The following is a 24,786-nucleotide window of genomic DNA, read 5'->3' on the forward strand; positions in this document are numbered from 1 at the left end:
GGCCTGGGCATCAATTGCACCGAGCCACAGCTCAAGGGCAGCTAACACCAGCCTGCTGAGTGGCCAGCCAAGCTCAGGGCTCACTCCACATGTGTTGGCTCTGTGTACCCACAGGGCCATGCTCCATCACCTGGAGGGTGGGGCCCTCACCATCTCACTGCCCCAGGGCCTTGATTTAGAGGGGAGTCCCAGTGACTTCCCAGGAGCAGCAGGACCCACCCACCTGGCCAACTACACCCCAAAGCTGGAACAGGAAAAGTGGGAGAGCCTGGAACAGCTCCCATTTCAAACAGGCCTGTCCACACACTTATGCACATGCAGCCTGTCTGTACACACACTCACACAAGTAGTCTGCCTGTCCACACACACACACAGCCCGCCTGTCCACACATGCTCATGCATGGAGCCCACCTGTCCACACACTCACACACAGTTCTTCCTGTCCACACACTCAGGCACACACAACCCACCTGTCCACACACACTTAGGTACATGAGGCCCACCCGTCCACACACTCCGGCCTATGCAGCCCACCTGTATACACACACATATTTGCTCATACACTCTCACAGCCTGCTGCACACACACACATATACACACATAGACTGCTCTCTAAACACCAGTACTCCTGCATTTTTTTTTTACCTGAATTCAAAATAAATCCAAACCTCTGAAAGATCCACCCGTACCTCCGATGGAGTCTGGGGTTTGGAGCCACTGCTTCTGAGCAGGCAGTACAGCTCAGTGGTCAGGGATGGCCCCCTGTGCACAAGGTCCACGCTCCCAAGCCCAGCACTGGAAAACACCCTGCTGTTCCAGTGCCTGTGGGCTATGTCTCTGTGGGTGTCCTGGAAGGTGATTTCTGTGGAAACTCAGGCTGCACACATGAAGTCAAAACAATTGCCCAGATCCTACTGACTGTATTCAGTGTGCCCACAAGGGGCATGCACACTGGGCACAGGCCACCCTGCCAAGAGGTAACACCCCTCACCAGGACTCCCCACCCTCAGTGCCATGCTCAGAGCATCCAGAAATGCAGCAGAGCCCGACTACAGGGTGGATGTCTCACAGGCCTTTATTGCACACAGGAAAGTGTGTGTGCTAGGTGCTGGGAGGCCACTAGGCATCTCGGCATTGCTTCTTCTGCATGGATAGCTCAAATTTCCATGGTCTGGATCTAACAATAAAAGTGCAAAAAATCTCCTAAAAGAGACAAAAGGAAGAATTAGCTTGTATGAAAGAAAATGAAAGGGGAAAATCAAAAGCAGAAGTTCCCATTGCCAGGCTCCAGGACCTGGCTTAGTGGGGGAAGACACTGCCTGACCTGGCAGTACCCAACCGCAGCTCAAAACCCAGGCCTCGGCAGAGGTACCAGCCTCTCATTGCTCAAGGCTAAGGACTAGGCCACTGCCAACCCCTGCCTTGAGCACCCAAGCCTGCCCCCACTGCTCTGGCACATTGGAGAAAGTCCATGTATAGAACTGCAAATCCATCTGGCCCTAAAGGTCTATATCCCAGAAAGAGAGGTCTCCACAGGACCAGCCACAGACCAAGACCCAGATACAGGGCCAAATATCCAGACACCCATGTACCCGCATTCCAGTAAGCACCCCGAGGACAGAAAATTTGTCCATGAGAACCCATCCCAGAGTGTAAAACAGCGAGAAATATGGATTTCTTTTGCTTTAGGCCTGTGTGTGTGTGCATGGATGCATGCATGGCACATGTGTGTTTGTGTGTGTGTGTGTGTGTGTGTGTGTGTTGGGGGTGGGAGGGGGTACCAGCTGTGACTGAAAGAAGCAGTGCTCTGAACCCTGAACCTGGCCATCCACAGCAACCAGTCACGGGCAGAGAGGAAGCGAGGGACTAATGCAGGTTTGACCTCAAGCCTGCCCTGGCCGTCCACCCTCTGTGCTTTGGTCCCTACCTTCTTCATATTGGGATCCTTTTGAAATAAGCAGTGTTCATTTTCTCCTGTAGCCTTCTTGCACATTGTTCGGGCAATTTTGGCTTCAATATAGTACTCCAGGCTGTCTGTGACCTGCCGGCGAAAGATTGGAGGATGAAATACAAAGCACAGCTCAGCAAGTGAACACGCCTTCTGCTTTGGTGACAGGGCCATCCCCCTGCCTGTTCCTTCCTCCACAACTCCTCACCAGACATTTCTGGACCACTAAGGGATTCCGTCCTTGATGCCAATACCTATCTCTCCTCCACTATAATTAATTTAATGCAATGGCTGTGTTCTCCAGGATAAAGCAAGGACACTACTCCCAGAGACCTTCCCTAGGAAATCAAAGTGGGGTGCATCAGCACAGCTGATCAACAGACACGAAGGAAAGTTGGGGTGGGATCAGAGTTTTCCAGAACCTGGGAACGAGCCTTCCCTAAAGCCTTCCATTTCTGCAACCTCATTCCATGTGATGGGGACTGCACAGGTCTGGCCGCCTCACACACAGCTCAGTAGCTCATGGGGCAGAGCAGCACCAGAGGGAACAAGACTCTATGATTAGAACAGGCAAGATAAAAAACAAGATTCACAAGACAGCAAAGAGAGTGGCCGTGTTAAATAAGCAACTGCTCCCAGAAAGAGCAGATTTAAATGAGGAAATGTAATAGATGCTTTATCTTGTTTTATTTCCTTTGGTTTTTTTAGATACGGTTTCTCCATGTAATGCAGGCTGGCTTTGAATCCACTCTGTAGCCCAAGCTGGTCTCAAACTCATGATGATTTTCCTGCCTCTGCCTTCCAAGTGCTAGGATTACAGGTAGGTGCCACCACACTGAGTAATGTAAATAACATTTTAGAAATTCAAAGGATTGCCTGGGGACTGAAGAAAATGGGTGTTTCAGGCAGAATCCTCAAGTGATGCTGAAGGTCTCTGTCTCTCTGTGCCTGTCCAGTACGTATCAGGACTGAGACTCTGTGAATTGCATTCATGTTCAAGGCCCTGGGAGGCAATCCTGTTGGGCCTGGCACCTCATCCCCTGAGACCTGGAATCTAGGCAAGGGACAGGGACAGAGATTTATATGCCCTTTGATCCATCCAGTCTATTTCTAGACTCATATGTGTGAACATGTGCAAAAATGTGCATAGTATCACCACTTAGAACCCTCAAGACCTCAAAGCAACATAAGAATCAAAATAGAGACACAAAGGAATTTCAGCAGAGTCACACAAAGCCTCTGAAGCACCTCGGAGCGAGCATCTCAGTACCTCATACGCTAGGACTTTCCTTGCTGCCCCCAGCTTAGGTCACAGAGCATGAGAAGCAGGGTTGGGGGAGATGTAAGTCAAATGATAAAAACTAGATTTGCAGAATGAACAGATAGAGGGACCAAATGTACAACATGAAGTCTAGAATTATTAACACTATCATATTTTGAATTTTTGCTAAAAGAATAGATTTTAAGTATTCTGGAAAAACATAGGTGAAAATGGACAGATATGTTAATTAGTGCTAATATCAATCACTTCACAATATTTATTTCAAATCATCACAATATATGTCTTAAATACATGCAATAGCATCTTCCTAAGATAATAGTAATAAACACCCCTTTTGCTAGGCATGATAGCACACACCTGTAATCACTTTTCTGTGAGCCAGTGGCAACCATGATCCAGAGGAGAAACAGTAAGCCAATTCACCCTTCCCATAAGCCAGCCAGTGCTTGGGCTGGGAGACAAGATGAGTGGAGCCCCACCCCCACCCCATCCAAGCAACCAGCTGATTCAGAGGAACACAGACTGAGTTGATAGCAACTGAGGTACAAAAATTACTTAATGCTTCTATTGTGTAAAATATGTGCATAGTATCACCACTCAGAACCCCGGGAACCTCAAAGCAACGTGAGGCCTAAAGTCTGAGCATCTAGTAAGAGGATAACAATATGGAATATAGCAACTATGGACGATTTTTTTCTGTCTTATTTTTGAAATTCAACGTTGTTCTTACTTGTTTTGTTTCGTTCTGTTATTTTGTTTTATTCACTGTTTTGTTTTGGGCTGGGGATTTAGCTCAGTGGCATAGTGCCTGTCTGGCAAGTGTGAGGTCATGAGTTTAACCCCCAAAACCACCAAAAAAAAAAAAAAAAAACCTTTCAATGTTTTGTTTTGATTGGTTTTATTCTGTTCTGTTTCGTTGTATTATGTCTGATGGCATGGACAACAATTTTGAAAATAACAAAAGGCATTATTAGAGCCATTGTTGATTTGTTATTATCTTGTTTTGAAATCCCGTAATCACTTTCAGTGGTTTGTTTTGATTGGATTTATTTTGTCTTATTTTGTTTGACTTTATTCTCTTTAATATAAAATTAAAAATAAAAACCAAATGAAACAAAACAAAACACCCATGTGTGGGGGCTGACACACTATTGCTATATGCAACCAAAAATGTGAAGTTCACAAACTGTAGAAAGAGAAATCAAACCAAAATAACATGCGAGGTAGGGCTCTTTCCAGGTCCAACAGCAGAGGAGGCTGTGGTGCTGAGGGCATGGGGTTGGGTATGGCCCACAGCGAGGTCACTGTCCTCTCCACTTCTGCTATTCCCCTTCCCCCAGGTCCAGCCAGGCTGACCTAACTTCTGCTTCCTCCCTGGGCCTGGGACTCCTGCCTCACAGGGGCATAATGGCCTCCCTGGGAACTCACAGTCCTCAGGCTTACTCCTGTCACACGGTCAGGATGCAGACTTCTCCAAGGGTGTTTCCTTTGTATCCAGGAAAGGACCTGGGACCACACTCTGATCACCTTTCTCAAGCCTCCTTGATGAACAACAGCTTCCCAGCTGTTGTCTTTATGATGGATCTTTTCTACACGTGGTTTGCACCATGCCGTCCATGGCTGTGAGTGGCTGCAGGCAGCGTGTATTCTGTGCTGAGTCACAGCTTGCAGGTGCAGTCCTGCTGCTGACACTTACCAGCCCCATGCAGGTACTGGGCCCTGGGGGAGGGGAGCTGAGCCGAGCAGATGCCCTGAGCCGTGACCACTGTTATACAGCCCACAGGATCAGAGCACATTTACAAAGGCAGCTGGTGGGCTTGCAGTGAGGATGAAGACAGCCATCACTCAGCCACATCCCAGCCCAGCAGAGTCCTGGACATCTGCACACAGTGCCTGGTGATATGGATCACAGAGGAATCTTCATATAGAAACGTTCCCTGGGAAGCAGAGCCAAATGGGGGCAACTGGCCTCTGCCAGTAGGTCAGTAAATATCAGCGAGGCCTTTCCCAGTGAATGCCCTGTCGCTACTTGGCAGCGGATGGCCATAAACACACAGGTACCAGCCTGGTGATGCAGGTCTCTCTGACCATCTGGTGGCTGCAGACATAATCATACCCTCCATGCTGCTCTTCTAGCTGTCTCTACATACGGCCACATCAAGCAGTGTCCTGGACCCTCACCCCTGCATCCTGATGGGATTTACCAGTTTGAAGTTTTTTAATGGGTATTTTGTTTCTTCTCCACCCCAGGATAACAATAAATGAAACATTTATTTTCTTCCCAAACCCTCTAAAATAACATTAGTACAGTTTGACTGCTGATGTCCTGGGGCTGTTTTCCATTCCTAGTGGCAATAGCCACCTAAGGATATGGGTCCCACCCTCTGGGACACAGAGGGATAAAGGAGTGTGCTCACCCACCTGCTCCTGGGACTTTAGAATCTGCAGTACACGAAAGCTGTACTTGTCCTTGCTGGCCTTGTTGTAGTCCTTCATGGCATACCAGATGGCCTGCTGCACATACACGTAGGATGGGGGGATGTCCTGGAATGGCCGTATCACCTTCGGGGAACCCCAGGCTTGCACTGTGCAGCACTCGAGGGCCACAGCCACTGTGATGAACAGCAGCAGGGCCCGGCACAGTCTGGCCATAGCTCCGCAGCCACAGGTGCAGGCCACGAACGCTGTGCTTCCAGGGTGGAGCCCTGCTGCCTCTGCAAGTGGACACCTTCAGCCAGCTCCTGGAGGCTGTGCTGTGGATTCAGAGCAAGCAAGGTGTCTTTAGAGCAGCCAGGGCTGTATATGTGCTTGGTCTGCATCCGACTCTGTGCACAGCAAGTGAGCCCCAGGGAGTTAGTAGCACATTTGTTAACCATAGAAAGCCACTTCAGCCACTCTTGCATTTCAGCTAGGCTTTTGGGAAGCCCCTAGATAACTTCAAGGTGGGGGCTGGTTGCCAGAGGAACCAACAGAAAGGGGTTCCCAACCCGACTACAGCACGGAGAGGGTAGAGACTGAGCCTGTCACCACTGGCCAGGGACTCAGTCGGTCACTCGGGCCTACAGGAGAAGGCCTCAGGGAACCTGAAAGGCAATGCCCCAAGGGTCTCTGGGGGCTGGACATACAGGGATATGATACTCCATGTGTCACAGAGGGAATGGTGCTCCACGTCCTTTACACACAGCTCCAAGACCCACATGGGCACCGAATCGCTGCTGTGACAGTGTAAGAGGTGACCCTTCAGGAAGCCATCAGCTCAGTGTGGTCTCTCCACCCTTTGAGAGGGACCAGGGCCCACACAGGAGCAGGGAGCACTAGGGGTGGCTTTGCAGTAGGAGACCTGTCTGCATTGCTGGCTTCTTCCCTGCCAGGATGCATCTGAGGCCCCACGATCCTGGGCTTCCTGGCTTCCTCAACCAAGAACCAAATCACCTTCTATTGCTCATAATTCACCCACTCTGTGATATTCTGGGAACAGAAAATGGTCTAAGACAACTCAGCCTGAGGGGGAGACTGGAGAACCTCCACTGCGGAGCTGAGCTGGTGGCAGTGCAGGCAGTTTGGGCACTAGCAGTGAAAGCGGTCACAGTCACCTCATCTCTCAGGGCCTTTCTCTCTCCACATCCAGAAAGGAGGCAGACGAGAGAATGGGACATCTGCAGTCCAGCTAGATGGGCTTGGACACTTCCTCTCAGGAAGAACTCTGAGCACGCTCCGCACCCTTTTTCTCTCCCATCAAGTGATCCCATCTCGCCCTCAAGTCTCCCAGTTTCCTGGGGGAGTGTCAGGTCCTCCTCAGCCCTCCTCACCCCTGTGCTGTGCCTCCCATTCTCTGTTGCCCAGTTCCTAGGAGCAGCCTCTCCAAGGCTGTTAGGCCTGCGTGGTTGGTTTTGACCCACTTAACCACCAGCAGGCCCCATGGGAACTGCGACAGCCCCGTTTCCAGGAGGAGGAAACCCAGACAAGAGAGACAGCAGATGTTTCCCATGCCTTTACCAGGGTCACAACTGGGACGCGCCTTTTTCCCTGAGGCCACCCCACCCCAGTGCAGAAGATGAGCCCGGAAGTGGGTCAGAAAGCAAGGGCCAAGCCATCAGCAAGGGCTAAGGCACAAACAGTGAGTGAGTGAGTGGCTTGCGGGACACCAGCAGGACCCATGTGAGGTGAGGGGGAAGCAGGAGGAGGCTCAGCCACACAAGGCAGCAGCAGCACAGCCAGGGACATAGGGAAACAAGATGCTCATGGCTTGGTCACTTCACAGAGCCTCCCTTTGGCCCATCGTCTCCAGGGAGCTAAGGATCCTGCCTGGGACAGCGCATCTCAGTCTCAACACCTGCAGGTCCCCTGCTTCCCTTGCTTTATCCAGGGCCAACTGTGCATGGTCCAAAAGCATCCAGTGGGAAATTCCTAGTGGACTATAATGATTGTTCTAGTTTACTATTAGTTATTGTTTTAACAATAAAACGTCTCCGGGGCCTGTGTGCACAGGAAACTGTATGTACCATGCTCCTGCTCAGTTACCCATGGAGTGGGGATGTCCCAACCCAAGTAGGGGCTGCTGCACTGCAAGACTCTCTCGATGCTCTGCCCAGCCCAGCACCCACCACAGTCCCTTTGCCCTCATCAGCCCCATCTGACACAGTCAGACAAAAAACTGCCCAGATCCCTGCAGTCATCCATCTCTACTGCTGCAAGTTCTCAGTGGTCCTCTAAGGTGGACCTTGACCTCAAGCTGATGCCCAGCCACACACAGCCCTGCCATATAGTCGCCATACATACCTACCTTGGAAGCAGGGCTGGTTCTGGTTCACTGTGAGGACTTAAGCCGCTGCTCTGGTCCCCACCACTACAGTCCCAGGACACTCAGTTGACACCTGGCCAGGCAGGGGCTTGGTGGAGCCTGCACTCTGGGCACCTGTGCTTCTGGCCCAGACTGGCCACACCTACAGCCCCTTTGTGAGGTCAGCCACTGTCCACTGCATGGAGAGGTGTAGGGTGGGGGCCCTGAAGCCCCTTAGCCCCACCCCACACCTACTGGCCTCTGGGTTCCACAGAAATTTCCAGCAATTCCCCCGTGTGACCTGGGTCTCTGGGTAGAACCAAGCACCAATACCAGGCTCAGGGACTCTAGGATGGCGAAGCTCCAAGGTAGGGGAGGGCGCAGGAGCAGGGCACCAACCACAGACAGGAGCTACACCAGCAGCACAGCAGGAGGCCTCGGCTGGCCACGGCCATGCTGCCTCAGCTCCTCTACCACTGAACCCCAGTGCCAGATGACCCCACATGGCCCACCAGCCACATCACTCTGTCTTCAAATGTGCTGGGCTAGGCCATGTTGTCTGATTGTGAGTTCATTCCCAAGCAAGACCCACAAGGAACGAATCCTCAGCCACCCCGCAGCAAGGGTGGCCCAGGCAGAGGATGCTGCTCTGGAACGCAGAGATCTGGGTGTTCATAGTCCTCCTCCAAGCTGAGCACAGGTCAGCATGGAGCCCAGGACAAAATCCCACATGAGGAGCCAGGCTGCAGAGCTGGGTGGGGAGGAGCGCAGAGGTTTGAAAGGGAACTGTAGGTTTAAACTCGGAGCTCTTTGACAACAGGACACAATAATCCAGCCACACATTTTGTACACACACAGACACACATACACACACCCCAGAATCAAGAAGAAAGCAGACTCAGGACAGTCACTTGAAACACATCTGGCAAAGGACTGAATTCCCTTCATTAAAAAGCTCCTTAAAATTTAAAAGAAACACAAACTGCTTCATTTCCTTGGCATCCTTTGAGCAGGTGAGGTCCCCAGAGGGATCCATTTCACTCTCGGACCCATATTTGTGAAGATCCCAAAACTGCCCTGTATCCCTCTCAGGCCTGGCAGCTGTATCCACAGAAAGGAAAGAAAGGCACCCACACCCTAAGGCCTGCATCCCCAGACTGGACAGGACCCCTGCATGGGTGGCTGACCCCAACCTGGGAGGCAATACCAGGACAGGGCAGAATCTGCTGACACATGTGAACCCCACCTCTGATGAGCAGGGACAGTGGACAGTCCCCTGGATGTCACCCCACCAAGTGCCCTCAGTCGACCAGGCTACCGGTCCCGGTCCTTCTCTAGAACCCTGCCCTCTACCTCAGGCAGTGTGAGAAGGCAGGTTTAAGAAGGCATGGAGGCTGTGCCTACTGAGGGCGGTCCAGGAAGGGGCTGGGCCCAGCTCAGCTCCTCTACCCATGCAAGCGCTCTAGGACAGTCTCAATGAACTAAATTCACCACCACGCAGCACCCACTAAGGCTTGGTGGCATCCAGGGTATTCAGGCAGCCCCAGAACATTCTCATTGCCCTAGAAAGAAACCTCACCTCCTCGGCTGTCACCACAATGTCGCTGTCCCCTTCCAGCCCTGCCCAATATGCAGGCAGGCCATCTGGTCATCCTGTGTGGGCAGATTTGATGCTCTGTGACCCTCCTGGTGGGGTCATTCTCTCAGCATGGTCTCCGGTCATCAGTGTCATGTCCTATGTTACTGCTTAACTCTGATTTTCTGCCAAATAACAATCTGTTGTGTGACACCCCACAATTCATCTGTGCGTTCTTCCATTGACAGGCATGGGGATCATTTATACTTTTTACTCTTGTGGTTGATATTGCTGAGACCACATTTGGCCAAGATCTTGTGGAGACACAATGCTTTTGATTCTCTTGGGCAGGGATGGAACTACTGGGCCACATGACAGGGGCTCCTGGGTGTTCACCACCATGGCTGCCCCATCAGACAGCCCCGCCAGGAGAGTACAAGAGGGTCTGCTGCTCCACAGCCATGCCAATATCAGTCTTCTGTTGTTTCGACTGCAGCCATCCTGGTTCCCCTCTCATGATCACTGTGACTTTGGGGCAGAGCCAAAAGTCTCATGGTGCCAGATCCAACGAGTAAGGTGGACGAGGACACAGCATCATGATTTTTTAAGCTGCCTTTCTGTTGGATGGCACTGGGCAGCAGTGTTCGCCATACTGTTTCATCAAACCTCACAAAGACACAAATGAGGACTTTCAGAACTGCTTTAGAAGAGGTGCACACAGGGGATATGTACAGCTGAAATGAAGGGGATATTTTTGAGGAAGGTTAACAGGAAAGTAATTTTTTTTGTCTTTTTCTTTTTACCTGTACCAGGGATCAAACTCACGACTGCACACTTGCAAGGCAGGGGCTTATGCCACTGAGCTAAATCCCCAGCCCCAATTTTTAAAAATTTAAACAATTGCCATGCTCTTAATCTTCTCAATGGTAAAGGTTCAAATTCACCAACAATAAAATGTCAGTATTTTCCTACACATTGGGAAAAATTTAACCATAAGACCAGACTAATTAATTGGCCGAGGGGAACTCAGTGGTCTTTTGTTAACAGCCATAAATTTAGCTGTCTTTGCTAAACATTAAAAAGTTCTCACCCCAGAAAAAAATGATTGTCATCAAAAAAAGTCATCCAACAACAAATGCTGGAGGGGCTGTGGGAAAAAAGGAACCCTTCTCCACTGTTCATGGGAGTGTAGACTGGTGCAACCACTGTGGAAATCAGTGTGAGGATTCCTCAGAAAACTAGGACTAGAGGTCCCATTTGACCCAGCTATTCCCTTTCTGGGTATTTTTCCAGAAGAACTGAAAGTAGTATAGCACAGTGATATATTTGCACCCGTGTTTATAGCAGCACAGTTCGTAACAGTTAATTCTTGGAAACAACCCAAATGGCCATCAACCATGAAGTGGATAAAAAAGATGTGGTATTTCTATACAGTTCAGTCCTACTCAGCCATAAAGGTTTTTATAGGTAAATGGATACAACTAGAGAGCATACTCATAAGTGAAATAAATCAGGCTTGCATTTGTAAGCTTCGTATTGTCTCCCTTGTGTAAGAAACTGAAAGAGTAAATAAGATTCAGAAGGTGCAATAAATATTATAAAAGAGAAAGAGACTGTTCGAAAAGAAAGAACTGGGGTGTGGGAAAGGAGAAGAGAAAGGGGAATATATACATATATATATATATATATATATATATATATATATATATACAAGATTGGATAATTGTATACTCATTCTAATAGTTCATTGAAAGGCATAGTTAGTGCTGATATCATTTGATCAATTTTGCACCCCTATATCTGGTAACTGAGAGACTATTTTGAAGACAACAATATGCAATATAACAACCATTGTTAATTTCCTATCTTGTTTTGAAACTGTATTTTTATTGTTTTTAAAATTATCTTTAAAATATAAATAAATAGATTCTGGGAACAAAAAAGGTTGTATAATTTACAAACAAATCTTTGTCTACATGCAAGAAGCTGGCAAAAATTACTTGCTGCAACATACTTTCTAATAGTTAAAAAAAGATGAAAACAACATAAATATGTATCAAGAGAAGACTATTACAATGAATGATATTAGTGAAATGCAGTCTAAAAAAATGAACCAAAATGTGTGCATGAGATGAACATAGAAAGGTCTGCTAATACACTGAGCAAAAAGGAGCTGAATATGCTGAATTAGAATTAGGACCACAGTTTGTGGAGCCCAAAAGACAGGGTATCGGGTTACCCTGAACCACATGCAGGCAAATTCCTGGGAACAGGCCCACATAGGAATTTTACCTTTGAAGTTAATTATTTCCATAACACTGGTTCTCTTCCTAAATAGGATGCTCTCACTAAAAGAGGTCAAAATTCCAGTTTAAAAATAAAGTGTAGAGAGCACTCCAGAGGGTCAAAAGTAAGACTCACTTACTCCCCAATTGGATGCAGAGGTCACCAGAGCCAGGTGGACAGAGGCCTCGGCTCACCACCAGCTCTGCCTCCTCCCTCCTCCTCTGGCTGCTTCAGTGGGGATGGAAGGATGGGTGGGTAGGTGGATGGTTAATAAACAGATGATTGACAGATGATAGAGGATCAATAGATGATTGAGAGATGATCACTAGATGACAGATGATGAAGATAGATAGACGATAGATGATAGATAGAGAGACAGACAGACAATAGACAGATGCTCTGCTGGTTACTTCTGCCAGTTTAAAGCCTGAATCAGGCCTCTCCTGCTGCTGCCAGCCCCAGGAGTCCTCAGGAGCCTCGCTCCACAGGTGAGGTGATTGCGGCCACACTCTGCCTTCCGCTCCTCCTGCCAGCTCAGCTTTGCTTTCCTGCTCCCAAGACCAACCTCTGGCTGTGGGATGCCCTACCACATGCAAAACCAACTCTGATTTGTGGAGTCTAGTGCAGATCAAGATTTTCTGTTTGAGGTGTGGCTGTCCACTGGGGGCACAGAGTTGATTGAGTCTGGTGGTGGTGAAGCAGCCAGGTGCTCAAGTAAAGGTCTTAGAACCTGCATGTGTGGGCTGGGTGTTTCTGCTGGGTGTCATCAGACAGCAGGGGGAGTGTGCATCCAGCTGCGGGCCAGGCTGACCCAGGAACCTGGGGAGGGGAGGCAGAGGTTTCCGGAAGTCAGGAGGGGCCGCTGTGGTTTGTACTGAAGAGGGGTGGGAGCAACAGGTGCAGGCAGGACCTGTCCTGTCCGATTGTTCATCCTGGATCTGTCCTCTATCCCATGTCCTACACCTGAGGGGCCCAACTGGTCCCTGAAGAGCAGGCCAGCGCCTGCCTGCACATGCTGCTGTGTCTTGTGGTTTGCCACAACCATGAATGGCACAGCAGGGAGGTGGGGTACCCTGCACACAGATATTGTGCTGGCTGCTCCTTGAATAGGCAAGTTCCAGAAAAATTGCAGTTGACAAGCGTGCAGAGGGAGTGGGCCCTGTGAGACAGTGTGTGCATGTATGTGTTGTATAACAGGCAGAGAAAGAGACAAAGACAGAGGGACAGAGACAGAGACAGAGACAGAGACAGAGACAGAGACAGAGACAGAGGCAGCAGCAAGGAACTGGGGGACAGAGCATGTCCCTGAGCAACACATGCAACCCTGACTCCTGCAGTCAGCAACATGGTCACTGTGCACAGGAGTGACTAGCCGAGGGGCTAGGGGAGTGGTGTGAGAGGGAAGGGGAAGACAGGAGAAAGGGAGAAAAAACGAAAACTAGGAGGGCAGGGAAGAAGAGCAGAGACAGATTTGCCCTCACTGCACGTCAGGAGCCAGCTGGGAAGAAGAACGAGAAAGGAGGCACAGTCATGCTCCTCCTCTTCCTCCTCCTCTTGCTCCTCCTCCTCCTGCTGCTGCTGATCCTCTTGATCCTGCTCCTCCTCCCCCTGCTCCCCCTGCTCCCCCTGCTCCCCCTCCCCTGCTTCCCTGCTCCTCCTGCTCCTCCTGCTCCTCCTGCTCCTCCTGCTCCTCCTGCTCCTCCTGCTCCTCCACCTTCTCCTCCTCCTCTGCCTCCTTTTCCTGCTCCTCACCCCTGTCCAGGTGATGCAGTCACTTCCCCAGGACCTAGCCTTGTCCTTTATACCTGCTTAACCAACTGCAGGCCCCAGGGGAGAGCTACACCTGGTGCCAGGGTCCCCCAGCTCTCCTCAATCAGGCCAAGTACTGCAAAGACATTGCTACCACAAATGTATCCTTGTCCCCTGGTCATCATGTTGGAGTTTGCTTTGTTTTGAGGGAGTGTCATAATTTGGGGTATCTCACATGTCTCTGATGATGCAGTATGGCAGAAGGGGTCTCCAGGTCCTCTGTGTGGCCTGCGCTGCAGTGAAGTGCTGCTAGGGCCAGTCCTAGAGGGAGGCAGCAGCTTGGCCTGCTCGGGAACTCGGGTGGGGGTGGGTCCCTTGACCCTGAAGATTCTCGCCAGTCTCTCCACGGCTCTCCAGTGATACAAGAGCACCCACAGTAGCTCCTCCCCCTATGGATTCTGCCAGCTCTTGCATTTTCACACTTTTGGGTTCTCCCAGGACCAGGAGCCATCCTTTCTGATTTCTAAGACTTAGCTCACAACCTTGCTCATTCTTTGTGTTTTATCACTGTTTTCTAAACTTTATCATATTGGACCTTGGTTCCTAAAAGGGTGGGTTCACCTGCTTGTTGCAGGGGAGATAAGCCAGTTACACTTGCAGGATCACTGTTTTCTCCAGAGACACAGCTGTGGGAGCTGCCGGGTGCTCAGGGTCACCATGTGGAGGCAGGGCCTAGGGCTGCAGCGGCCAACATTCTGTAACAGAGCCCTGTACCCTGCTGTCCTTGGCCATTCGGAAGCTGTGACAATCTCTCTGGGGAACAGATGTTCCCATTGGCTAGCACATCTCCACCACCTGGCAGGAGGAAGTCTGCCAAGGGAGGTAGGAAGCAGAGGCCAGTACTCCCCGAGCTGTGTCCCCAGCCTCTGAGCCTGACTCCACTGTTGCTCATGGATGCAGGTGTCCAAATGGATCTGCAACCCAGACCAGGGAAGAAGTCACCCCAGCCCTGCTTGGACCCCACACCTGTCCTCAAGAATCAGGTTCAGAGTCCCCCATGGTGTGAGCAGGTGATATGGAGTTGATTTTCAACTGGGCTATACTGGCACTGGGTCAGTCTTGTGAGCTGGGCTACATCCCCACCAGTGGCCTTGAGGTCCCCAAAACTCAGCCCTGCTTTGATCTTCATGTCCCCGGGGCCAATTCAGCTTTCATGGCCCAACCAATATCTCATCTTCCTTCTGCTCCAGAATGGCAGAGAACAGGTCCAGGAGAGTGGAGGCCATGCTGCACCCTCGGCAGCCCCCGCCCAAGCCAGACCACCATGCATGCCCTGAACCCCTCCATCATCTGTCCACACAGCCGGCCAAGCCTTCATCTGCCAGGGATACAGAGGAAGGAGGAGGAAGCAGCGGCAGCCCCAGGATATGCCTCTGATGCAGGGTGGGGACAATGAAGGGTGGGGGTACCCTTGTGAGAATGGGCTCTGCAAGGAGTCTCAGCCCAGGAGAGGAGATGCAGGCCTCAAAAGGATGGAGAAGCTGGGCAGAGCAGGGTATAAAGCTCCCACACCCACTGAGGGGTGTCCAGGCACAGAAAGCACCTGTCCTCCTACAGGTATGCACAGCCCATCCACAGCAGGACCTGCAGACCTCCAGTCACCCTGATGGGTGTGTGACACAAGTATGCAGCAGTGTGATAAAAAACATGATGACTGTACATTTATAAACATCCCTACAGCGAGACACACATTGCCATGAATCCTCTCCGACTCTGTCCTCTCACTTTAAACTCACTCATCTCTTGGTGCTTGCCACTTTCTGCAGCAGCTCTGGAGTCCTTTTCCCTCAGGACCTTCAGTGGTGCAGTCTTGACTGCCTCAATGTCCCGAATCAACTTCAGACATTTCCTTTCCATGGTCATTTTGACATTGGGGAAGAGCCAGGGGTCACCCAATGCCAAATCCAGTAAATACAGTGGATGAGGACTCTGTCATGTCTTTAAGAATGTACTTTTCCATTGAATGGCACGTGGTAGCAGCATTCACCATATTTATGATCACACTCAGGAAAGAAACTTCTAGACCTTCAGAAAATGGCAAGAATGATGGGATGAGTGTGTTTGAAGCAATGTGGGAGAGATTCATGGCAGTGTGCCTTTTACTATAATTTTTTTAAAATGTAAACACGCAATGTATATTTTCATTACACCTATGTGTGGGCACACATATGCACATGCATGATTCTAGAATTCAGAAGGACACCACACAGCACTGTAAAATATCTCCTGTAAAGATAAAAGTTGAAGACTTCAAGCCAGAGAGACCAGGGGCGCGTTCAGTTCATGTGGCCAGAAAATAAATACAAAGGAAGGACCGAGTGGCCATAAAAGCACAAGCCGATTTCCCTTCACAGAGTCACAGTACAATTGTAGCCGGGCTGGGTTGGATGGACCCCTCTCTGAGCGTTGGGTTGGCCCCAGGTGGCAGCCCCAGTCCTCGACCCCTGACAGCCTCCACTGCACAGAGACCAGAGAGTGGAAGGCCCAAGATGCCGTAGTTCAGGTCACAAATGGCTCCCCAAATCTGCTGTGTGCAGAGGTGGGACCTTCGAAAGGGACCAGTCACGGAGGACTGTGCTCTGCAGTTGACTCCTTTGATGGTGAGTTCCTTCCGCACTGACCTAGCTGCTGGGAAGCAGGGCCTGAGAAGGGTGGGGTTGCCAGGTACTTGACCTTGTGGGGTGCATCTCCTGCCCTCACCCTCACTCCTCTCCCTGCCCCCGAAGCCATGGCCAAGCAGCTCTCCAACATCAGACCCTCCACTGTGCTGCTCTCCCTGGATCCAACCAGCGTGGGGTTGAAACCCCCAGCATGTGAGCCAAATCAAATATCTCCTTTAGCTGGGATTTTGTTCCAGTGACAGGAAAGAAAGGCTGGACTTGGGCAGCTCTGAAGGCAGCACATGGAGCACAGCCAAGCCCCAGGGAGCTCCCAGCCCCAGCGTCTCTGGCAGGCATTGCTGACGAGGCTGGGGGTGTGCAGGGCATGGATAGTGAGGTGCTGCAGGGCTGTACCTCTGGGTCTCATGGCTTCATGCTAAGCTCTGCCTTGCCTGGCAGGCCACAGGCAGGACCTGGCTCCAGGATATGCACATCTGTAGGGCACAGGGCCTTGTAATTCACACCAACATTTTGCCTGAAACAGGACCTGAACCCTGGGCCACAGCAGTGCAGAAGTAACATGAAAACATAATTAAAAAGAAAAAAAGTAATCACGATAAGCACACAGAACACGAAACTGACCATGCTCTCCTTGTTCAAGATGGCTACAGAGCACCAAGTGCATTTACCTCTTGAACATGCTTTTCTTGAGAACTGAGCTGCTCCACCCATGAAACAGACCCGTCAGATGCAGCCGGGCTCCGTGGTGGCTTTCTTCAAAGGGCTCTCACCTCCCGCCACCATTTTTGTGCTGATTTCCTCCTCCACACCCCTCACACATGCACACATAGGTACACACACATGTACAAGCACACATGTTCTGACAGTGCACTGCCCTGGCCCTACCGCACTCATTCTTCTCTCTTTACAACCACCTTTGATGTTCATAAGAGCAACACCAACCCCAACCCTCAGGAATGCCAGGGAGGCTCTCCCACCAGGGACTGGTCCACCAGGACTCTCAGAGCAGAAGGAGCCCCTGGCTGCACGATACATCAAGAAGACACTGCTGCACTGGCAGCCCCAGGACCAGTCCTCTGTACAGGATTATTAACCTACCCAAGGATACACCCCCCTGCCACTCACTCTGCCCCACTCTGGGGGTGAGGACCTCGCTTGACGTTTGTATCCAGTGGGGCTGGAGCAGGCTTCAGGAAGGACCATGCTCCCATCCCCACATGAACCTAAAATGGAGACAGCAAGAAGAGTGGATATGGAAAGTGCGTGATGACAGCTGATACCACCCTTGTTTTTATCTCAGGAAAACGTGGGGTGGGGTGTTGTCCAGGCTCCAGACCACACTGAGGCTTAGATTTCTGAGCAGTCCTTCATCAACATCAAGAAATCTCCATTCCAGGGAAGTGCTCCCACCAAAAAGATGCAATTCATTTTCTGCAAAAGACAGTGAAATTGAAAATCAGCAATATGCCATAGAAAAAGAAAAATCTAGCCTCTTGCCAGGTATCAGCTTAAGAACATCCTGGCAGTGGTCCCCACTTGTCAGGGATTGTCCCCAAGAGGCTGCTGGTTACAGAAGCTATAGCCCAGCCATTGACAGCTGCCCAGACAGACACCAGAAACAACAGGGACAAGTGGACCCAGTAACACCTACCACTGGGAGACGGCAAGCACCAGTGCCCTTAGGACCCTGCAGGAGATTAGACATAAACTCAAAGGTTTAACTTCTCTTTAACGCTTCCTACAATGAGAATAAAGCATTTCTATTAGACACATGGGTGGACGCTATTTTGAGGACTAAATGATCTTTCTGGGCTGATAACAGATCAGCAGGGACAAGAGGAAAGAGAAGATTGGAGCCTCACAAGGGGCCTTCCTCCCCCTGTCCAGGGTATGGAAATGGCCAGATGGTGGCCAGAACAGGTAGACAGACAGATGAACAGAGAGGTGAGCAGGCAGGCAGCTGAGCTGCAAAATGGCAGAGGCATTGGAGATGAAGTCTTTGAGGTCCTTCAGAGCTAAAAGAGAAGAAAGCTTGTTCTTCACTGAGTATGAGACACAGGCAATAAATTAATATTAGGAGGGTGACTTAAATGCAAATGACTCCAAATTTGAGAGTGAAGAACTCCTTCCATCTGTAAAGGAATCCAGAACACAGAAAAAAGGAAAAGTGTCCATCCTCAATGCAGCAGAAAAGCAAAACCCTGAAACCACATGTAACTGAGATTAATTCAACCCCAAATTTATATAGGAAACAGTAAAAATCCTAAAGGAAGACTAAGAAACTGAAGCCAATTGCATATGAAACATTTATCATCCCTAAGCAATTACTTTTCTAGAAATTCTGGTTCTGCAGATTTGGGATAAGACCTGGCCTGCATGTATACACTAGCGTGCATATCTATGCACATGCAAGCTTTGGGCATGCACCATCCTGCACGAGACTGAGGACAGTGGGGAAGGGAGAACTGATCCAATCAGAAGCCAGTTTCCTACAGTAAGAACTGGTATGCTAAGCTGACAGTGCTCCTTGGGACAGATGAACACAGTCCTTCCTGCTCCACGTCCCACTGGAGACTGGGCTTCTGCAAAGCAGAGCAGCAGTCAGAAAGCCACTCTGCCATTAGCAAAGGCGTGGCTGGAGAGCACACATGCCACCAGCCACATGCCACAGGACCAGCAGCTCAGCAAAGCTGCTAGGCTGGAACCGTGGCTGCCCCATGCTTATCTGTGTGCAGATGTCCAGAAACCCACAAAGTGCGTCATGTAGCTGGTGGGTGTGTGCACAGACAGGCACGGATTGGCCAGTGTAACTGGAGCTAGTCCCTACTGGTGAAATAAGGCCACCAAAGTACTTGGCCACAGGGAAGGCAAGTGGGTTCTGTCCCACCTGCAGGATTGGCTCAACTGTAGCAAGGCTATTGTTTTGATTGAGAATACCAGGAGATCAAAAGAGAAGAGTTACCCGATGTACTTGGTAGATATTAAAAGAATATTTGATAGAAGAAAACCTTCTTAATTGAAAAAGTAAATGCAGTCTGGAGAGAACTGACAGCCCTTTGTGTAATATTTAATAATAGGATGCAGATCTGGAGACATGCACTTGAGCCAAGAACAAGATGGACTCCGGGTCCCCACTCTACAGCATTATCTCCAAGGCTTGCAGAGACCAGGAGTTTTCACCCTCGATAAAGGTGAGCTTAAAACATGTAACTGAAGCCTTGTGGAACCCCAGGAACCTCCAAGGCTACAGCGCCCCTTGAACACTCAAACTCTCCTTGTTGTTTCTATAAACAATCAAAAGCAAACAATTTCCCTGAAACTCCAAAGAGCCAGGAGAAAATATAAATGCAAAACAGTAAAATATTAAGAAGCAAGGCACCAGGACACACGCCTGACAGCTCCCTTCCAAAGAGTGTCCAGGCCGCCCAGGAACGGCAGGGCTGGTTTCATTTGGGCAGTATTCAGCCCGATGTCATTAGTGCACATGTTGTGATCCCACTTGAGACTTCCTGCCTCCATGTGAAGCAGTGGCTCTCAACACCATCCCACTGCCAGTGCCAACAATGTCCAGACTTGTTAGTAACCATCTTACCCTACTCCCACACCACAGAGGCAGAAACATCGAAGAGGGCACCTGGCCTCCAGCATGTAGATGGTCAGGATCCGGGTGATCCTGACACTGGTCACTTTGGAGCCATGACACAGGGGAAGGTGTAAGAACACAGAACAGCTGTGGCCTTCGCCACACCAACCTCAGACCTGGATCTGAGGCAGGATCAGTCTAGGGCTCCCCTAAAGCCCTGAAATCAAGATGTACAGGCTTAGCCAGGCACGCAGGTGCACACCTTGTAATCCCAGCACAACTGGGAGGCTGAGGCAGGAAGACCACAAGTTCAAACCCAGCCTGGACAACTTAGTGACTTAGTAAGACTGTCTCAAAATAAAAAATGGAGGAGGGGGGTCTAGAAGTATAGCTCAGTGTGAAGACTCTGGGTTCAATTCAAACTGGCACAAAAAAAATTGAGGAGGAGGAGGCTAGAGCCCCTGGACCACATCATACCTTTGCGCCTATCTGCTACCTGACTTTTTCAGGAGTCTTGGCCAGGCCAGCAGGGTGGCACGCTGTCTGGTCTCTAGCACTTGGAGCATACCTGGTGCAGGCAAGCAGCTGCTAGTGTCAGTGAGGACACTCAAGGGGCTGAGTGAGTGACTTTAGCCCCTGCAGCTGGCCAGCTGGGCTGGTCAAGAGGACAATTGTCCCCGGAAGATGCATCAGCAATGTTTCTGCCCCTGAGGTCCAGGTCAATCAAGTCCTTGAGACGGGAGCAGCCTAGCAGACATCGTGTCCCCAGAGGAGGAACAGGGGAAGGCCACACCCTGGAAAGCCATGGTCCTGACCACCTGGGGCTGATGGCTTGGAAAGAAAGGAGCTGCCATGAGGGGGCCTGGGGCCCAAGTCGGCCCATTCTGGGAGGCCTTGGCTCAGAGCCCCAGGGCTGCCATACACGTGGTGGGGGGGTCACCTGCCTTTTCCAGGTTGGTGTTCTCTTGGATAACACAGATCTCGTTGTTGCTGTAGGGCCTCGTGCAATTGGTGCGGGCAACTTCTGTTTCGATCATGTATTCCATGCGGTCTGTGAGCTGTCAGTCAGCAGAAGCTATATGTTACTTTTTTAAAGTTTGGAAAACACAAAAATCCCCCTGACTGCCTTCCCCCCACCCCCACACATCTTTAGGGGCCAAATAGTGCCCACAGCCGGGAGTCCTTGGCACACTGAGACAGGTTCAGAATCGCCTGGATGGGCGCTGGGGAAAGGCTCCTCCCCAATGCAGGCAAGCCATTTGTGGTGAGGGATGAGGGGAGAAGCAGGCTCTCCGGGCTGGCTCAGCACCTCTCTCCTGCTCAGCTCAGGGGTGGGGCTGCCATAGGGTCAGGGTCATAAGTTGGCATTGTCCTGCCCTCTGATGTAAAGGGCACCAAGGGAAAGGAAGAGAGGTCTAACTCCCCACACTGTATTGCTCATGGTAGCCTCCACAAATACGAACTTGATTTGCGCTGAGCTGCAGGGAATTAGAAGGGCGGCTCCAGCCTGTCTTGGCGGGGATGCCGTAGGCTCACCAGGAGCAGCTACAAGCTAACCTGCAGTGCTGTGGGACCTTCCTTCGTCTGCAGGACACCAATGCAGATGAAGCATCCTCTCAAACCTCTAAGGCTCCCAGGTCAGACCCCCGTACCTGCAGCTGGGCCTGCAAGATCTGGCTTGAGAGGAAGATGTATTCGTCCTTACTTTCTTTGTTGTATTCTTCCATGGCAAACCACAGGCATTGCCTCATGTTTGCATCTGAGAACTCGACAGATTTGAATGGCCTCAAAACATTTGACGTGTTTTTGGCTGGGTCTATGCTGGCCAACAGGATGGTGAGGAGGAGCAGGGGCAGCCCCCGGGGTCTGATCATGGTTTCTGAGTCCAGGAATGCAGGCCCCACTGCCTGGTTCTCTGGGGGTGACGCTGTGGCTGGGGTGGTCACTCCTGCTACTCTGCTGCAAAAGAGGATGAGCCTGGGTTACAGAAGGATGCACCTGCAGACCCTAGCACTAAGGGAAATAAACCAGGTACACACATGCAAATATCACATGGTTCCTCTCACATAAGAAACCCAAAGCACAAATAAACCAAAGGACAGAATAAAAAAATGATAATAGGAAATGGGGAGACCATGTAAAGGAAAATTTAAAAGTTATAGCTGGACACTGTATTCAAAAGCAGGAAAGGCAGGCTCAGCCTGCTATAATGAGAAAATGGCAAAACTCAACTAGCCTTGGCACTCCAATGCCAGCTGCAACTTCTAAGTGTAGCTCAGTCAAAAAGGGTGTCTTATTATGTTAGATTGTTTCAAGAACTTATCACCTAGAGACAGATTGACTCAAAGACAATGGTTGATTCTACTAGCTCACCCAAGACCCTGATCTTCCTGCTGTATGATTTAAAATAAAGCCTTCACCCCAGAACAAATCTGCCTGACAACATTTGACCAAGTCTATGTAACCAATTATAAAATAAGCAGCTATCAGCCTGGCATACTTCCTGCTAACAACCTATATAAGTTTCTGTTTAACCCCAAGATGGGGCTAGGAATTTGAAACTCAGTTTCCCCCAGCCTGCTAGTGTAATATAGAGCTGCCTTCCAGCTCCTTGGTGCCTCTGTGTCTTCCATCTGATTTGGTCCTGGTTTTTCCACAACAATAGAACTTTTGCAAATGGGAAGGGGACCAAGAGATGGACAGAGGTGGGAGAGAGAGAAGGAAGTAAAATATACGAAGTATGTAATCCCATGGGGAATGTAATCGTTATGTACAGCAAACATGTGCCAATAAAAATCTAAAATTTTTAAAAGGTCAAACAAATATAGATTAGGATTACCCAGGAATAGCAGGACCTTGCAATGGGAATAAGTTGACCGTAGTAAACTACACACATATTCCAGGAGGCTGAGACAAGGGCTGTTTCTAAGGAGAAATGAGATGCTCACAAAAGCATTCTGAAGCAAAACCTTGGCTACAAAGATTGACAGGGCGGTGGGATATCTGCAGTCACAGGCGTCCCTGTAGAAGTACTTTCTAGGTTGAGGTCTTGGCAGCCTCTGCCAAGGGCACCAGCTGTGGAAATTCTCCTGTGAATGGTTCTTTTCCCTAGTGCAGGAGCTCAGATCTCCTCCTTCCATTTGGCTTTACGGACAGAGTCCTTTATTTTGGTTGGGCCAGGCATGTCCCACCTGCAGCCCTGGCTACATGTAGCAATGCAGCCCTGCAAAGGTCTGGTTTCCAACAATATTCTTCAAAGCCCTGTGCAGTGCTCAGAGTGCAAGTGTGGGCTGCATGAAGCCAGAGTTGGGCTGTATGGGGGGCAGGAGGCGGGACAGGCAGCACTAACCTGCCTGCTACAGCAGCCACACGAGGGAAATCAATGGAGACCATCTGCAACAGATCTCACCCACATGTGTGCAATGCGGTGAGTTACACAGTGATTGCCAGCAATGGCGTCCCAGGCTATCCACGCGCCTGTGGCTGCCTCCTGCTACTTTTATTAAGCAGATGTATAAGCTTTCTTGTTCAGTCATTAAACTCTGGTTTGATCAGTAATTTGGTAAAATAATTCAGAAAGTCAAGTGGCTTCTTAGCTGTGGTATACAAAGTTCAAAACTGCATCAGACCGTTGTTTGATCGTGATGTTGTTACAGTTACACATGCAACATCACTAATACTAGAAACTTACTGCTTGTTGATTTGTTCACTTTTGTAAAGCATGGCATTGGTAACAGACATTCAACCCAAAGGAAAAGCTGATCAAATCTCGACTTTTGTGAGTCTTCTTTCCAGAGAGGAAAATCCCTCATATCCCATTTCTCCTTTTTGTGGCACCCCTTTTTGGCAATATGTATGTTGGCAATATAGGGGAAATTTTCCAGGGTGGATGCCATGGAGAGTAAAATTAGAGTGAGTTTTCTGATAGCTCCTGGGGAATGCACTACCCACCCCCTGTACCACAAAACAGATGTTGGAGCACTGGTGTAGCAAGATGTAACAAATGCCCCACTGGTTTTAGGTTTATTTTTTCTCTTCTGTTACACCCAAAATATTTACGAACAGAGGAACATGAATACCAGGTTGCACATTTTAGATTTGGCCAAGACACTCCCTCCCCTGGTCTGCCAGGACCAGTAGAGAGGCCACACAGCCGGAGCTGGAGCTGGTCCCAGGGCCCCCAGGTGGGTTTTGGCAGCCCTCACAGCCTGAAGCTCTCCTCCAGCAGCCCTCCTTAGCACTGCCTGGCTGCGCTCACCCCTAGAGTGACCCTTTCCCACCCAGAGCACCCCAGGCAGTCTCTTCATCTGCTTCCCTCCTGTCCTGTGGAATCCATACTCCAGAGCCGCCCCCTCCAGCCAGGCCCCCCAGCCTGTGCCTGCCACCCCCTACTGTGGTCATTTGCATCTTAGCCCTGTAAAGGGGACCATGAGAACTGTGGCCTGAGTGTCCTTCTCCCACCTGTTCTGCCACGGCCCTCTTCCTCTTGTAAGCTGGGCTCTAACCAATGACCTGTGCTTCTGTGGTCCCCACACACTCAGTTCATGCCACTTCCCTGGCCAGAGGCTCTGTCCTCCTTTTTGACCTGTGCCTCTCTGAGCCTAGGCCCTGCAGGGAGATCACATATTGTGATGCAACCCAGTACCTGTGACCTGCCTGGAAGGAGGCCTCACACCTGCTGACCTCTGCTTCAGCAGAGGGCCACAGACAGCAGCAAGCACACATGGAAAGAGCTGCCTGGTGTCTTTCCCAGGAGCTGTCAGCCTGCCTGCACCAGGAGCCAGATGTTGGACCACTAACACCTGCCTCCCCTGTCATATGGCAGCATCTGGACCTTAGGGGACAGGAAACATACACCTCAGAGCCCTCACAGACAGTTTTCCTGTGAAAATCCTGCATCA

The 24,786-nt window shown here is 50.2% G+C and overlaps 2 protein-coding genes across 4 annotated transcripts; both read right to left on the reverse strand.

Annotated features, from left to right (window-relative positions):
- Positions 1–1,057: 1,057 nt before the first annotated feature.
- LOC100722377 (cystatin-13-like) lies at positions 1,058–8,188 on the reverse strand. 2 transcript variants are annotated; one of them, XM_003476368.2, is made up of 4 exons: positions 8,014–8,188; positions 5,652–5,983; positions 1,928–2,041; positions 1,058–1,203 (listed from the first exon to the last, which is right to left on the reverse strand). In XM_003476368.2, exons 2-4 carry the CDS (start codon positions 5,880–5,882, stop codon positions 1,120–1,122), a joined length of 429 nt encoding a protein of 142 aa, XP_003476416.1. In that variant the 5' UTR covers positions 5,883–5,983; positions 8,014–8,188; the 3' UTR covers positions 1,058–1,119. The 2 variants fall into 2 exon arrangements, with proteins under 2 accessions (XP_003476416.1, XP_063103999.1); XM_063247929.1 differs by having other exon boundaries at positions 8,010–8,180.
- A 9,367-nt stretch (positions 8,189–17,555) lies between these two features.
- On the reverse strand, positions 17,556–24,484 carry Cst8 (cystatin 8). Of its 2 annotated transcripts, none has more exons than XM_003476410.2 (4): positions 24,347–24,456; positions 21,538–21,841; positions 20,830–20,943; positions 17,556–17,733 (listed from the first exon to the last, which is right to left on the reverse strand). In XM_003476410.2, exons 2-4 carry the CDS (start codon positions 21,757–21,759, stop codon positions 17,650–17,652), a joined length of 420 nt encoding a protein of 139 aa, XP_003476458.2. In that variant the 5' UTR covers positions 21,760–21,841; positions 24,347–24,456; the 3' UTR covers positions 17,556–17,649. The 2 variants fall into 2 exon arrangements, with proteins under 2 accessions (XP_003476458.2, XP_063104000.1); XM_063247930.1 differs by having other exon boundaries at positions 17,557–17,733; positions 21,538–21,844; positions 24,347–24,484.
- Positions 24,485–24,786: the final 302 nt, after the last annotated feature.

The sequence above is a fragment of the Cavia porcellus genome, unplaced genomic scaffold (assembly GCF_034190915.1).
Source record: "Cavia porcellus strain 051 isolate PalLab524CR breed Dunkin Hartley unplaced genomic scaffold, mCavPor4.1 scaffold_5, whole genome shotgun sequence".
NCBI classification, from domain to species: Eukaryota; Metazoa; Chordata; class Mammalia; order Rodentia; family Caviidae; genus Cavia; species Cavia porcellus.